The 15,674-nt window shown below is 46.7% G+C and overlaps 1 protein-coding gene across 1 annotated transcript in view; it reads right to left on the reverse strand.

Annotated features, from left to right (window-relative positions):
- Positions 1 to 23: 23 nt before the first annotated feature.
- Positions 24 to 15,674, reverse strand: part of SEC31B (SEC31 homolog B, COPII coat complex component) — a 34,264-nt gene continuing 18,613 nt past the window's right edge. Inside the window, 16 exon segments of the mRNA XM_028481271.2 lie at positions 24 to 1,168; positions 1,397 to 1,468; positions 1,928 to 2,044; positions 2,577 to 2,678; positions 2,967 to 3,025; positions 3,254 to 3,562; positions 3,987 to 4,164; positions 7,882 to 7,967; positions 7,970 to 8,036; positions 8,544 to 8,717; positions 9,431 to 9,576; positions 9,932 to 10,058; positions 10,329 to 10,507; positions 11,029 to 11,128; positions 13,210 to 13,308; positions 13,559 to 13,633. Of these exon segments, the coding sequence (XP_028337072.1) occupies positions 989 to 1,168; positions 1,397 to 1,468; positions 1,928 to 2,044; positions 2,577 to 2,678; positions 2,967 to 3,025; positions 3,254 to 3,562; positions 3,987 to 4,164; positions 7,882 to 7,967; positions 7,970 to 8,036; positions 8,544 to 8,717; positions 9,431 to 9,576; positions 9,932 to 10,058; positions 10,329 to 10,507; positions 11,029 to 11,128; positions 13,210 to 13,308; positions 13,559 to 13,633 (2,070 nt within the window). The 3' untranslated portion in view covers positions 24 to 988.

The raw sequence follows: 15,674 nt of genomic DNA on the forward strand, positions 1-15,674 counted from the left end.
GAGGACTGGGAAGACAGATAAGAGCAAAATAGGACCTAGAGGAGATAATAATTGGGAGATGACAGAGGAAACCAAACTAAAGCAGCTTTATTGCACATAAAGTACATCAGTGCTTCAAATGCAGAGTCCAACCTTGAAAGCGCAGCCTGAGAAGGCAGCCCTGAGATGTGTGGGGCTGGGGGAAGAGGGCCTCCAAGCCTTGAAGAACAGTGCTAGAAGACTCTTTCATTAATATGGCTCCTATTCCAGAACCTGGCTTCTAATCACAGAATGAGTGGTCTAGGCCCTGGGCCAGGGATCAGGCAGGCTGAGTCCGGGGTCACTCCCCACAGCCCATAGCCTAAGACAGCTCTCAGCAAAGGCATCCCATCCACCCTCCGCCTCACCTAGCCCACCCTTAACAATGCTGGCAGTTGAGAGGTCCCTTCTTAAAAGGGTCTGAGTTCCTTCTCTTCGTTGTGCTCAGCACCCATCCCTCATGTGTATGACTTGTTCAAAGGGTGAACAGCAGTCAACTCTACCCCAGCCTCTGTGGCTCAGAGAAGTATGAACCTGGAAATATGAAGTCAGAGGCAAGGAAAAGGTAAAGTCAGGCTCATAACCCACAGAAGGGGAAAGACAAAAGACCCACAAGATGGGTACAGTCGAGGTAGACTTGGAAGTTAACGATCCTGCTCACCCTCTCAGAAGCCACGTAGACTATCCCTGGGGGAGAAGACACACTGTCCCAGGCCCTGTTGGAGTACAGTTTTAGGGAAAGTGAAGAAGAACAGGCTGAGAGCCCTGAGCAGATCCCAGAGGGCCACGCATAAAGGGGTGGAGAGCAGGCACTCTGCTGGTTTGGAGCCAAGCCTACAGCATCATATACCTGGCAGCAAGGGAAGAGGGCTAGGAAAAACAAACGGAATCTGTTCCGAAATTCCCCTTTCCTGCAGGAAGGAGTTAAGTAACAGTAGGAGTGGCCTCCTGGCAAGAGGAGCTGCCTGGTCTAGACGTGTAGCTTACGAGCGATGGTGAGGACGGACTTCAGGACAGGCATGAAGCTGGAGACCTCGCTGAAGCTGCTGCAGCTCACCACCTGAGCATGCACAGCGAGGCCCTGTTCAAAGCTTCCTGCGTCCACACATCGGGCAACCTCGTGGAGCCCAGCCAGGAAAGGAGGCGAGAGCTGTGGAAGGATTAGCCCGCAGTTAGTAAGCCCAACCCCACCCCTACCCTGGAGGCATGGAAGGGAGAAGAGAGGACTTAAGTTCTAGAGACCAGTCCAGGCAAGATGTCTATATTCTGTAAGAAACCCAGGGTCGGTGAGGCCTATAGGAAGGGACACTGGGCACCCTTTGGCCATGGGTGAAGGTGGAAGAGCAGGAGGCAGAGGAGCACCACTGACTGTACTTACTGTCCCTTCGCAGAGTTTCTCATATAGACATTCTAGACGTTGGGCTGCTTCATCCAGCTTCCGTTTTGTCTTCTGCAGGGAGGGAAATGGATTCTGATTCCAGCTACTATGCCTAACACTACACAGAACCATAAAGAATCACGGTACCTTCGAGCTAGAATGGCTTAATGCTCTTTCATTTCACGGAGGACAAAAAGGAGACCTGAAGAGGCTAAGTGACTCGCTCAAGCTGACGCAGCCAGGAATGAATGGCAGGTCTCCTCACTCTTGGTCTCACCCTCCTTGCAGTACTCCCTGCTGCCTTTCCAAGAGCTAAGTCTCAGTGCTGTTTGGTCTTGCTACCAAGGAGATAACCTCCAGACCAGACAAGTCCTCCCCTCCCAACTTCACATGGACATCAAATAAGTATAAGATACAGGCAGCATGTCCAGGGACAGTAAGAAGAGTCACACAAGGAACTGGTCTACAGCTAAGGGATCCTGGGACCAGCTAGGGTAGGAGGGGAGCATCATGGGGAAGGTTCAGACTCACTACATCAGTGGCAGACAGGGAGCATCGCTGCAGAAGCGCCTCAAAGCTGATATTCAAGGACTGATGTTCAGGGGGCAGCTCCTTCCTGTCCATCTTCTCAGGTGGCCGCTGAAGTTGCTGAGGAGGGAGCAGGGACACAGGAGAGAGAGGCAAGCTGTCCTGCTCATGGCTCCCCTCAGGACTAGTCCTCAGTGACCTGGGGGTCACACTGCTCCCACTAGAGCAGAGCAGAGCTGAGGAGGGGCATCCTCCCTTGTCTGCAGTAGGGACACTTGGTATCTGCCCCCCACCCCATCTCCTTCAGCCCAGAGTCTGCCTCCAACTTGAGGAATGAAGCCATCTACTGTGCTTCCTGCTCATGGCTCCCCTCAGGACTAGTCCTCAGTGACCTGGGGGTCACACTGCTCCCACTAGAGCAGAGCAGAGCTGAGGAGGGGCATCCTCCCTTGTCTGCAGTAGGGACACTTGGTATCTGCCCCCCACCCCATCTCCTTCAGCCCAGAGTCTGCCTCCAACTTGAGGAATGAAGCCATCTACCTCCCTGCTTTTCTACACCCAAGAAAAGAAGGTTTCCAAGAGGAGGGAAACACATCATTCCTGTCACCTACAGGCTAAGTTCTCCTGGGGCTCCAGGGGGAGCATGACTCACATTGGGGACAGCAGGCTGTGAGGAAAGGACCCCTCGTGACTCAGGGGCGAGGCACATAACTGGAGCAGTAATTGGTGCTGGGGGCATAAATGTCTCTGGCAACTAAAGAGAGAGAAAAGAAAGGCACGTGAGTCTAAGCTGAAAGACTCCTTCGGCCCTACTTTGAGGGAGTGGCAGGAATTATGAATGAACGAGGGCACAGAATAGTGCGTGGGGAACCTGGAAGTAAGAAGATGGTGAATGTGTATAAGAAGGAAAGAGGAGGGAGCTGAGGGGAGAAGAGTGAGTGGGGAAAGCAGAATGGGAAGGACCGGGCTGCTTTCTGTACGGAACTAGAGTGTGGGTTGTCGGTGAATGTATAAGGGGTTGAGTGGGGGGAGATGTGTTGACCTCTTTCCTCTGGAGGTTTCCCCTGGGCACTGGAGCATTTTCCAAGGAATCTTGAGGTCCTGAATAGTATAAATATAGAGGTATTTTAGGGGCATGATCAAAAACACTGGAATTTTTGGTCTGAAGACCAGGAAAATTATTTTAGTTGGAGTCTGCCATACCTCCCTCCACAGACCAGCCACACTCTGAATTGACATCCTCCAACCCCAGTTCATTGGCTTGAGGAAAGAGACTCCCAAGGTGGTAGTGGGGAGGGGAGGAGAGGGAGGCCATGGGAGAAGACTGACCTGGTTGAGGAGTCAAGATGCCAGTGGCTGGGAAGGCATCGGTGCATGGAGCACCTGGCCCTCCTGGAGGGTGTGCTGCAGAGAAGGTGACAGGAGGGGCTGGCAGCTGGGAGCTCATAGGGTCGAAGCCTGGTGCTCTCACAGGAAGCACAGGGAGCCGTCGAGGAGTCTCAGGCAGGGAGGCAGAACCAGCCTGCATAATGTCTGGGGGTGCCGTGGGTGGACCAGGAAGAGGCCATGTTCCAGGGAATCCCACGGGGTTAGGAGCTGGCACCCTTTGCCCTCCTGACAGCTGCGGCTGAGATAAAGCTGAAATGGGATAGAAACAGGTTATTTGCCACCAAATTTCAATTTGGGAGAGACTCAGAGCACGTCAGGGAGGAATAAGGCAGCAATTAAAAAAAAACTATAATAATAATAAATAACTAATACATGTGTATGGAGATCTACCATTTACAAAGTACTTTTAACTATATTCCTTATTTGACCCTCAGAACAATCCTTTGGGGTTGAAATGACCAACATAACAACCACTCTCAATTTTCAAAAGAAACAAAGTGGCTAGGTACATTGCCCACAGGTACAAAGCCGGTAACTGACAGTACTGAGAATTCAGACTTCAAACTCTAAGCTCCTCTCACTAGATAGACATACTGCCTCCCAAATCCATTCTGGCCATGCCAGATGTTTTCCTCTGTGCTCTGCCTAGACAGGTCTCCACTCAGTCACTCACCAGGCCTTACCCCAGGGACCACAGGCAAAGACTGGGCTTCCTGGAACCCAGATGGCCTGTAGTCACTTGTATTCTGCATTCTGGAGCCCTGATAAGGGCTAGGATGGGAAGGTGTCAAGGGCATCACAAGTGATGACGGAGGTGTAAAAATCCTTGGCCTTGGAGATGGAGCTGGAACCTGATGGAAGAGAAAAAAGGGTCAGCACTTGGAAAGGAAAAGAAAGGTAAGTAACTGAAAACAGAAAAACAACAAAGAAAATGAAACAAAATACTAATTCTTAAAAAAAACCAACAAAACTGATAAACCTTTATAAAGACTGACAAAGATAAAGAGAGAAGACAATTCATCAAGATCAAGGATGAAGCAGGGAACATTACAACAGACCCTGCAGCCATTAAAGAGATAATAACGAATACTACAAATAACTTTACATTCATAAACTTGACAACTTAGAAAAAATGGACCAATTCCTCAAGAACCACAAACTACCAAAACTCAGCCAAAATTAAATAGAAAACCTGAATATTTCTATAACTATTAAAGGAATTAAATTTGTAATTAAGAAGCTCCCCCCCCCACAAAAAAATCTCGAGGCCTAGATAGTTTCACTGGAGAATTTTACCAAACATTCAGAGAATTAACACAAAGTTTACATAATCTCTTCCAGAATATAGAAGAAGGAACATTTCCTAACTCACTTTATGAGGTCAGTACTACCCTGATACCAACACTACAAAATAAAACTACAGACCAATATTTCTCATAAACTTAGACACAAAAATCCTCAGCAAAATTTTAGCAAATCAAATCCAACAATGTATATAAAAATAATACACCACAACCAAATGAGACTTACTCCAGGTCATGCAATGTATATCATGATATATTTAAAAATCAATCAACGTAACCCACCAAATCAACAGGTTAAAGAAGGAAAATCATTTGATCATATGAAATGATGCAGAAAAAAACATCTGACAAAGTTCAACACTGATTCATGATTCAGTACCCCAGGAATAGATGGAAAAACTTCCTTAGCCTCATAAAGAGCATCTACAAAAAACCTAGAGCTACCATCACACTTAGTGGCGAAAGACTGAATGTTTTCCCTCTAAGCCTGGAAACAAGGTTAGGGTGTTCACACTCACCATTCTTATTTTAGTACTACAATAAGGCAAGAGAAATTAAAGGCATACAATTTGGAAAAAAAGAAATAAAACTGTCTCTATTCACAGATGACATAACTATCTACATAGAAATTCCCAAGGAATCCACAAAACACTCCTAAAGCAAATAAATGAGCTCAGGAATCGCATTTATGAGCATTGAAAAGTCACGTGATACAAGATTAACTCATAAAAACCAATTACATTTCTATACACTGACAATAAACAAGTGGAAACCCAAATTAAAAATGCAATACCATTTGATTTCAAATTGCTCAAGAGAAAATTAAATACTTATGTTTGAAATGAACAAAACATGTCAGGAGCTGTATGATGAAAATTATAAAGTGCTGATGGAGACAGTATTGGAGAGACATACCATGTTCATGTATGGGAAGACTCAATATAGTAAAGATGTCAACTATCCCTACATTAATCTATAGTTTTAATGCAATTCCTGTCCATTTCTGCAAGTTTCTTTTTAGATATAGGCAAACTTACTCTAAAATTTATGTGAAAAGAACACGGTCCTAGAATATCCAAAGCAATTTTGAAACAAAAATAAAGTAGGAGGAATTACTATTCCCCATGTCAAGACTTAATGATATAGAGGTAGTAATCAAGACAGAGTGGTACTGGCAGAAGGACAGACACACAGATCAGTGCAACAGAACAGGGAACTGAGAAATAAGTCCATACGAATATGTCTGACTAATTTTTGACAAAGGAGCAAGATCAATTCAATGGAAGAGGAGCAGCCTTTTCAATAAATGATTCTGGACATCCATTGGCAAAAAAAAAATGAAACCTGACCCAAACTTCTACTTGCACAAAATTTAACTCAAAGTGGAACATGGACTTAAACGTAAAACATAAAACTATGAAACTTCTAGAAAAAACCACAGTAGTAAATTTGGGGGACCTTGGACTAGGCTAAGAGCTCTTAGACTTGACATGAAAAGCATGATCCATAGAAGGAAAACTTCATAAACTGGCCCTTATAAAATTAAATTGTTTTGCTTTGTGAAGGACTCTGTTAAAAAGATGAAAAGTAAAATTCTTACATGGTTACACACACCACACATATACACACACAAATGAGTACATGTAAAACCAGTGAAATCTGAATCCGTGAATTATACTAATGTCAATATCTCAGCCTTGATATTGTATTGTGGTTGTGTGGGACACTGGCATGGGATGTGGTGGGCTTGGGATGCATGAGACTTCCCAATACATTTCATTGTATCTTCCTGTGAATCTGTAATTATTTCAAGATAGGAAAGAGGGAGTGAGACGAAAGGGGGAGGGGAGGGAGGGAGAGAGAGCCAGCAAGTAGGGAAGGAGAAGGAGGAGGAGGGAGGGGGAAGGTAAGGGAGGGAAGAAAATTAGAGTGGGAATTAAAGGTGGGACAGGATGAATCATCAGAACTTTTCTACCTGATACCTTTATCTACAATCTCCCTGGATTTTATTCCCCTCTAGTAGGCTCCTGGTCTCATAAATTAACAGCATCCTATCCATCCGGGCACTGTGGTCAGTCCCCCCATTTAGCACACTCCTCTTAACCATCACCAGTTTCTGTCAATTCTACCTACTAAATATCTCAAATCCAACCTCACTCTCTAGTTTCAGGTCTTTCATTCCCTCATCATCTCTTGCTACAGCTTCCTAACCACCTCTAGCCTTGCCCTTCCTAGGCACATATCTAGTCCTTCCCCTGCATAAGACCATTCAATAGCTCCTGCCTGCCTTCAGGGTCAAGTCTAAACTCTTTTTAAAATTAATTAATTAATTAATTAATTAATGGCTGTGTCAGGTCTTCGTTGCTGCGCGCCGGCTTTCTCTAGTGGCAGAGAGCGGGGGGCTACTCTTCATTGCAGTGCATGGGCTTCTCACTGCAGTGGCTTCTCTTGTTGCGGAGCACGCGCTCTAGGTGCGTGGGCTTCAGCAGTTGTGGCACGTGGGCTCAGTAGTTGTGGCGCACGGGCTTAGTTGCTCTGTGGCACATAGGATCTTCCCGGACCAGGGCTCGAACCCGTGTTGCCTGCATTGGCAGGAGGATTCTTAACCACTGCACCACCAGGGAAGCCCCTCAAGTCTAAACTCTTGAACACAGAATGCCAGGTCTCTCCTGATCTAACTACCACTTGTTACCCCAGCTTCATCTAACTCAGTCCACTGCCACAAACACCTGTTTTGTAGCCCCATTAAAATGTTAGTCATTCCTCAAACAGGCTCTGCTCACTTTCCCTTCACTGCCTTTGTAGATGCCATTCCCTCTGCCTGAAATAGCCTTCCTTACCTCTTCCTTTGCCTAAATAATTTTTAACCTTCAAGACTCAGATCAAACATCATACTCGTTCTGAAACATGCCCTGAACTTCCCCCATCCCCCACTAAATTGCTTTCTTCTGTGTGATCTCATGGCTCTTTAATCATATCCCAATCATGGCATTTATGAATTTTATTGTAGTTTTTACCTATCTTTCCTAGACTAGACTATGAGCTAATTAAGGGCAAGGATCATGGTTTGTGTACCTTTCTGTTCTAAGTGCCTAGTAGTTGTTCAATAAACAGTTATTAGAAAAATAACTGAATCTATACTTTATGAAGACAGGAATTTTCATCATTTTTTTCACTAATATATTCCAAGTGCCTAGAATCATGCCTGGCACTTGGCAGACACTTAACAGGTATTTTTGAATGAATGAACAAGCAAGATCTTACCTGGTGAGAAGACTGGAATCCCAGTCTGGGAGATGATGTCTCTTGAGAGTGGGGAGCAGCTCCCACAATAACCCGGGGAAAGGGGCAGACGGCTGGCCCAAGACACCAGAACCCTGGGCATGAAAAAGCCGATCTCTCAGCTGCTGAACTGGTGGCTACAAAAGTTATAATCATGAAGAACTGTGTTAAGTAAAGTTAAAACAAGCAAACATCCTCTCTTACAAGCCTGGCCCCACATAGCATTCAAACTTCAGCCGACCCTCTAACACTTCAGCCACCTTAGAGGACTCAAAAGGTCTCTAATTACTGCCAAACCTTCCTTCTTGTTCTTTCTGCCTAGAATGCCTGACATCTTCTGGTAAGCTATTTCTCTTTGAAGGTCCAGCTCAAATGGTTTAACCACTGGGAAGCCTTTGACTTCTCCAGACAAAGCCAGCCCCTTGCCTGTGAAGTCCCACAGTGCTTAGTATAAGCTTCTGTTATAGCAGGATAAATTATTGACATCTGATTTTCCCCCAAGAGACTGTGAACCTCCTGAGGGATGAGATCTTATTTATCCTGGGAGCTTCAGCATTTAGCATAGTGCCTGGAACATGGAAGTGCTCAGCCAGTGTTAGATGACTGAATGAAATGGTTTGCTCTCTCCATATGCCCCCACTCACCTGAGCACTGTCACTGGGTAGGTAGCTCATGGCAGTGACCAGGCTGCCCTGGGCTGCCAGGAGGTTGGCATACTGAGCGATTCTGTAGGTTGTGGCAGGGCCTGGGCTCACCCCATCAGGACCCCGCAGTAGCTTCAAGCTCCTGTTAAGGACCATCACCGTCTCCATCAGGTCCTATATGGACAAGGATAAGGGCAGTCAGCCCTCTTCAAAGCACATCCTGCTCTCCAAGCCCAGGCAGCTCAACCAAGGACTTCCCTGCTATGGGTATGAGGGCACCCGGCCACAGCCAGGTGCAGGTAGCAGGTGATGATATATGATATATAAGAGACATGACAGTCAGAGAAGGGCCACTTGGCTTCACTTCCCAAGCCATTTGAGTCTTACCCTCTTGTACATTTCTGCCTCTTCTTTTTGGATTTTTTATCTTTTATGCTAATACATCATCAACTTCAGATTCAGTTATACTCTTATTTCATGTGTGACTTTGTCTCCGCATGAGTCTATGACCCCCATCTTCTCTGGGTACCCACAGAGTATCTGGTACAATTTAGATACAGGACTTTTCACAGAAGCTAACAGAAGGCCCAAGCTCACAATTACTCAAATATAGAGTAAACTTATATACCCAAACCTGAAGTGGGAAAAAATTATGAAGGTTAATATCTAAGCAGCTGCTGCTCAGTCTCCCTTGACTGAGAAAGAAGGAAGATGATAGCTTATCCATGGCAAAGGTCCCAGACTTTAGGGGCCCTAATCTCTTCCCTAATACCCTGATTCCAGCCTGGTTACTCAGAAGACTCACCTCTGATGTCCCTGCAATCTCCACTGCTAGCCCCTCCTAAAGGCCTGGTGTGGGGGACCAGGGCCCTGCAGAGAAGGGGTACCTGTAGAGCCATGGGGGATGAAGCCCGGGGGCATCTTGCGCAGCACTGCACCAGCTGCTCCACACTTCCTGAGCACACGTAACAGAGTCTGGCTTCAGAGGTTAGTGCCCTGCCACCCTCCTGCTCCATGCGAGTTCCCAGCATGTCTGTAGAGAGACAGAAACTTCTTAAATGGCACAGCTTCCCTGTGCGCCTCTTCCTCCTGTTTGAAAACAGGTGGGGGACCATGAGCTATGGGACAAGTAGCCTCAGTGGCTTTAAGACAACAGTGAGGCTAATCCTGCTCTGCAGTGAAGGGCAAAGCTCTTGCACTGAGATGTGACAAAAAGTAAAAGAGGACCATGAATGCCCTCTACTAAACGTAGAGGGATGCACTCTAGTCCCTGACAACACGGCTTGACCTCCCAGAGTTCAGGCCGCTCCTCTGTCTCCTCCCTCAGTGCGTCCACTGACTTCATGCTAGAGTCACACCACTCCATCCTGGAGCTGAGGGCCACCTACCACAGAGCTCGGGGAATTTCTCTGGCCCTGAGTATGTCAGTAGCAAGGCCAGAGCCTCTCTCCAGTTCTTCAGGCTACAGGCACACACCATATCTTTCCAATTCTTCTGTATAACACAGGCTAGCAGCTGTAATGGGCAAAGAGGGAAGGAGGCCATCAGCCATCCATACAGCATAGGCAGCAGGAGTCACACACACAGATGTGCTGAGAAAAGCCCCTCATAAGCAGCCTTCCTGTTAGGCCACTGACTAGGGGCTAGTGGTAAGGTAGGGGTGGTTAAGAGTAGGGAGAGAGAGAGATAGGCAGATTGTCTAAACACCAGTCCCAAAGTGTGGACATCCACTTGACAAGGCCCAAGTAATCCCCTCCCCTCCTCTCCTGCATGGTGGGCAGTTACCGGGGCAATTCTGGTTTTCTTCTTGGCCAAGTAGTGCTCCTGTGTTTGCTTCAGCAGATCTGTGCCCCCAGCCTGGGCCAGGATGATGGCATCAGCAAAGCACTCTTCCTTCAGACACAGCTCCACAGCGGGGCCCAGTTCTCTAAGCAGGAGAGCCTGGCTCAGGAGTCCGTCTGTGTCTGTAGGTAGAGGCATCCCCTCTGCATCAGCCTGCCCTCAGACCCTAGCTTGCTGTCCCCAGCAGGGCCCACAGCCCACCTCCTATACTCTGCATCCCTCAGTCTCCCTTGCCCCAAACTCCCAAGATTCATTCCCTCAAAACAAAGTGTAGTGGGGTGTACTGGGGTGCCCAGGTCCAATGGTAACTCTCTAAGGACAGGACCCAAGAAAAGGCAGGGACTCAGGTGGCAGCATCATTGGTGTGATGTGTGCCTGCTCAACAAGAAGAGGGTCACAGTTCTTTAAACAAAAAGACAGAAGGATAGAAAAAAATACCTTGGTAGAAGGCCTTCCATACAAAGGACCCATCCATGAAAATCTTCAGCCAGAGAGAGCTCTAACTGGTAGAGAACCAGCCAGCATTTGTGATCATGGGGGGAAGCAGGAGGCCAGGGACAAGAAGGGAATGTCCTCAAGTCCTGAGAACTCTAAGCCCACCCACTCCCACACAGAGGGTTCCTCTCCCTCAGGGTCAGGGTACCTTCTGTGATGGGGATCTCCCATGGAGTCATGTCCTGAGGGACCAGCTCATCAAAGAAGGTTGAGCAGGCAGAGGTTTCCTTGGTGGTATGTTTGGAGGTCTGTACAAAGAAGGACAGAGGTGGCTTCTTGGGAAATGATCCTAGGAACAGAGATCTGGCTTAGTAGCTCTCTCTGGGAGTGCTATTAAGAGTTGGCCTTTCGATAGAAATAAAAGCAAAAATAAACAAGTGGGACCTAATTAAACTTGCAAGCTTTTGCATAGCAAAGGAAAACATAAACAAAACAAAACGACAATGCATGGAATGGGAGAAAATATTTGCAAACGATGCGACCGGAAAGGGCTTAATTTCCAAAATATACAAACAGCTCATACAACTCAACAACAAAAAAACAACCCAATCGAAAAATGGGCAGAAGACCTAAATAGACATTTCTCCAAAGACGACATACAAATAGCCAACACGCACATGAAAAGATGCTCAACACTGCTAATAATTAGAGAAATGCAAATCAAAACTACAATGAAGTACCACCTCACACCGGTCAGAATGGCCATCATTAAAAAGTCTACAGGGACCTCCCTGGTGGCGCAGTCGTTAAGAATCAGCCTGTCAATGTAGGGGACACAGGTTCGAGCCCTGGTCCGGGAAGATCCCACATGCCGAAGAGTGAGTAATCCCGTGCGCCACAACTACTGAGCCTGCGCTCTAGAGCCTACAAGCCACAACTACTGAGCCCATGTGCCACAACTACTGAAGCCCACGCGCCTAGAGCCCGTGCTCCACAACAAGAGAAGCCACCACAATGAGAAGCCCACGCACCGCAACGAAGAGTAGCCCCCGCTGGCTGCAACTAGAGAAAGCCTGCGCGCTGCAACAAAGACCCAACGCAGCCACAAATAAATAAATTTATTTTTTTTAAAAAAGTCTACAAATAACAAATGCTGGAGAGGGTGTGGAGAAAAGGGAACCTTCCTACACTGTTGGTGGGAATGTAAGCTGGTGCAGCCACTGTGGAAAACAGTATGGAGGTTCCTCAAAAAACTAGAGTTGCCATATGATCCAGCAATCCCACTCCTGGGCATATATCCAGACAAAACTATAATTCAAAAAGATACATACACCCCTATGTTCACAGCAGCACTACTCACAATAGCCAAGACGTGGAAATAACCTAAATGTCCACCCACAGATGAATGGATAAAGAAGATGTGGCTGGGCTTCCCTGGTGGCACAGTGGTTGAGAGTCCGCCTGCCGATGCAGGGGACACGGGTTCGTGCCCCGGTCCGGGAGGATCCCACATGCTGCGGAGCAGCTAGGCCCGTGAGCCATGGCCGCTGAGCCTGCGTGTCTGGATCTTGTGCTCCGCAATGGGAGAGGCCACAACAGTGAGAGGCCCGCGTACCGCAAAAAAAAAAAAAAAAAAAGAAGATGTGGTACACACATATAGTGGAATACTACTCAGCCATAAAAAAATGAAATAATGCCATTTGCAGCAACATGGATGGACCTAGAAATGATCATACTAAGTGAAGTAAGTCAGAAAGAGAAAGACAAATACCATATGATATCACTTATATGTGGAATCTAAAATATGACACAAATGAATTTATCTATCAATACAAAACAGACTCACAGATATAGAGAACAGACTTGTGGTTGCCAAGGAGGAGGGGGTGGGGGAGGGATGGAGTGGTAGTTTGGGATTAGCTGATGCAAACTAGTACATATAGAATGGATAAACAACAAGGTCCTACTGTATAGCACAGGGAACTATATTCAATATCCTGTAATAAACCATACTGGCAAAGAATATAAAAAAGAATGTATGTATATCTGAATCACTTTGCTATACAGCAGAAATTAACACAACATTGTAAATCAACTATACTTCAATTAAAAAAAAAAAAAGAGTTGGCCTTTAATGGGTAAAGCTAAAAGAATAACCAGGTATGGTTTGGGAAGTGCTCTACTTCATGGTTAAAACACAACTCTACTCCTAACCTAAAAGCTTAGGTCTCTGAGTCTCACCCTGGTTTTAAATGAGTGAGGAGTTTGAAGACTTCCATAGAAACTGCGCACTTACTGAGAGCAAGGCTTAGGGCTAGGAAGGGGAAGATACCCTAAAGGCAGATCTTCTATGCTACCCTAGGTTAGGCTGGCTGGGCTCCTACTGCACCTGGATGCAAAAGGCCTGTTGTCCGTTACTGTTGAGGTCAACTCCCTTGGGCTGAGGGCTCTCACCTAGCCCCAAATCACTCTTCAACCATGTGGCCACCTGCAGGGAGAGACTTATGAGTACCACTCTTCCCAGCACAAGGTCAAATAAGCATTATGCTTTCTTCCCACCTCCAAACCCCACCAACTGGACTCACTAAGATCCTTGAGGTATTTTCCTGGGAAAGAGACTACCTTCAGGAGGTAAAATGCTCGTATATGTATTAATGGAAGAGGTATTCTGAGATGGTTTCCACTGGCAAGATTCTCTTTTCTGCATCAAGCACGTTTCTGACGTGAAAGCAGCTTACCTTCTTCTGAAGTTCATCTTTATTGTATCCTAATAGTTTTAGGAATTTCATTCTGGAGTCCTTCTCTAAGGTCACCTAAGGAACCACAGAACATAGAAGTCTCCATTAAATGAATGTGAAAGACGCTCTCCTGCACCAGCTGGACATCTGTGCCAGTGTACCCTCAAATGTAGCTCTTTGTACTACCAGAAGTGCCCCCATCTCTCCCTATTTCTCCCCAGACTTGATTCCTGTTGGGGTGTGGGCAGATGTGTTAACAAACCCTCTCCCCCTTCTGCAATGAGAACTGGACCTTCAGTTGACTTCCTAGATCTATTGCCCTGGTAACCTGATAAGAGTAAAATGTCAGCTATGTTTCTAGGCAACACAGCTTGTGGCTGGTAAATTGCATCTGGACTGGAACTATGTAAACTATAAATAATTGATGTGGACACCATGCTATGGGCTTCCCTGATAGCAAGGACTCCTGTACTAAACAGATCCCTTGCAGGGACCCTAGAAGCTATGCTTTTGGAGTTTGTACAAGAGATACTGGCTCTTGTGGGCCTGGGGCTTCCAAGCCAGGGCAGCTAGCACACCAGCCTGATGTATATCTCATCTTCTTGCACCTGGGGAGCTGAAGGAGAGAACTCTAAGCTGCCTCATGGACTGTAACAAGGACTCCCACAGAAGAGAACCACCTGATGCTCCCTGATGCTGCCCTGCTGACAAGCTGTGGTTCCTGTCCCCTATCCTTCTGAGAAGACTGATGCCAAGTGAGCCTTCACTAGTCTTATGAGTCTAAATGGCTAGGTGAGAAGACTCCTAAGTGGAAGTTGCATGGATATAGTAAACGAAGTCAGCTTACCCACTCAGTGTTCCAGATACTAAGGGCCAAGGCTTCCTGAAGCCCTACCCTAATGGGTTAGCTGGCCTGGGCCCTTCATTTATCCCACACTGAACCATGAATTCTTACTATGATCTTTCTCATAGTCTCTCAGGGCCCCCTTCTTCTTCTATCTTCTTCTCCTGGAAATGGTCATCTATACTCAGCTTCAGGACCATCACGATGGACAGCTCTTGCGTAGCTTTTAAATCAGCCTCCCCTCTGTCCTATGGGCACCAATGCCTCCTTTGTTCAGCAGAGTAAAGGCTGAACTCCCGATTATTCCCTCTACTCTTTCTCACCCCACCATTCCTGGAGCTACTACCTGTATCCTGCTTACAACAATAGCATTATTTCTTACTATTTTCTTCCCACATCTTTTTCTAGCTTCATTCTACAGTTGATGATCTTCCTCAGATCCTTTTCTCCTCAGATTCCTGGTATCGACCTTCATAAAGTTCTAGTATATCTGAAGCACAGACTCCAAGTTCTTCTCAGACCCCCCAGGACAGGCCCTGTCCTTCTTTTTGCATTCTACTCTATAATCCCAAAGATATGACTAATCCTCTCACTGCCTGTCCAGTTATTTCTTTCTTTCTTCAGCTCCCTCCTCTCACGTGTTCACCTCCTTTGACACGTAAAGCACTCATCATGGTGTCATAAGCAACCTGAAATTAAACTGACGCTGCAACTGAAGCCATGCCTCCAGAGTAGAGTGGGACTTGAGCCCTGAGTCCCACCACAATGACTTGACTTGGGTTACCTGAAACAACTCAAAGCCTTCCAGCTGATCTTCTTCCCTTCCTTTCCCTTTCTTTCTTCTCCATTTCCATCACCTTAACTGCCCTGTGGCACGGCACTGTGAAAGCCTTCACCTTAACTGCCCTGTGGCACGGCACTGTGAAAGCCTTCACCTTAACTGCCCTGTGGCACGGCACTGTGAAAGCCATCACCTTAACTGCCCTGTGGCACGGCACTGTGAAAGCCTTCACCTTGGCTCTGGTAAAGTATCCAGGACATCAGCAACAGTAGAAAAAAGGCAAATGCTACTTGTACGCCTCAGTTTCCCTAGCCATAAATGGTCTCTGAGCCTCGGGTAAAGGGTGAAGATTTTGTGCCCGGGGTGGGTGCCATGTAGGAAAAATCCCAGCGGGGTTAGGGCCTCTGTAATCTGGGCCACATGGTGGTTGTTGACAGAGGCTGGGGTGCCTGGCTTTGGAGAAACACTTCTGAGCAGCCAGCCTTCAGGCT

Source organism: Physeter macrocephalus, chromosome 20, assembly GCF_002837175.3.
Source record: "Physeter macrocephalus isolate SW-GA chromosome 20, ASM283717v5, whole genome shotgun sequence".
Taxonomy (NCBI): domain Eukaryota; kingdom Metazoa; phylum Chordata; class Mammalia; order Artiodactyla; family Physeteridae; genus Physeter; species Physeter macrocephalus.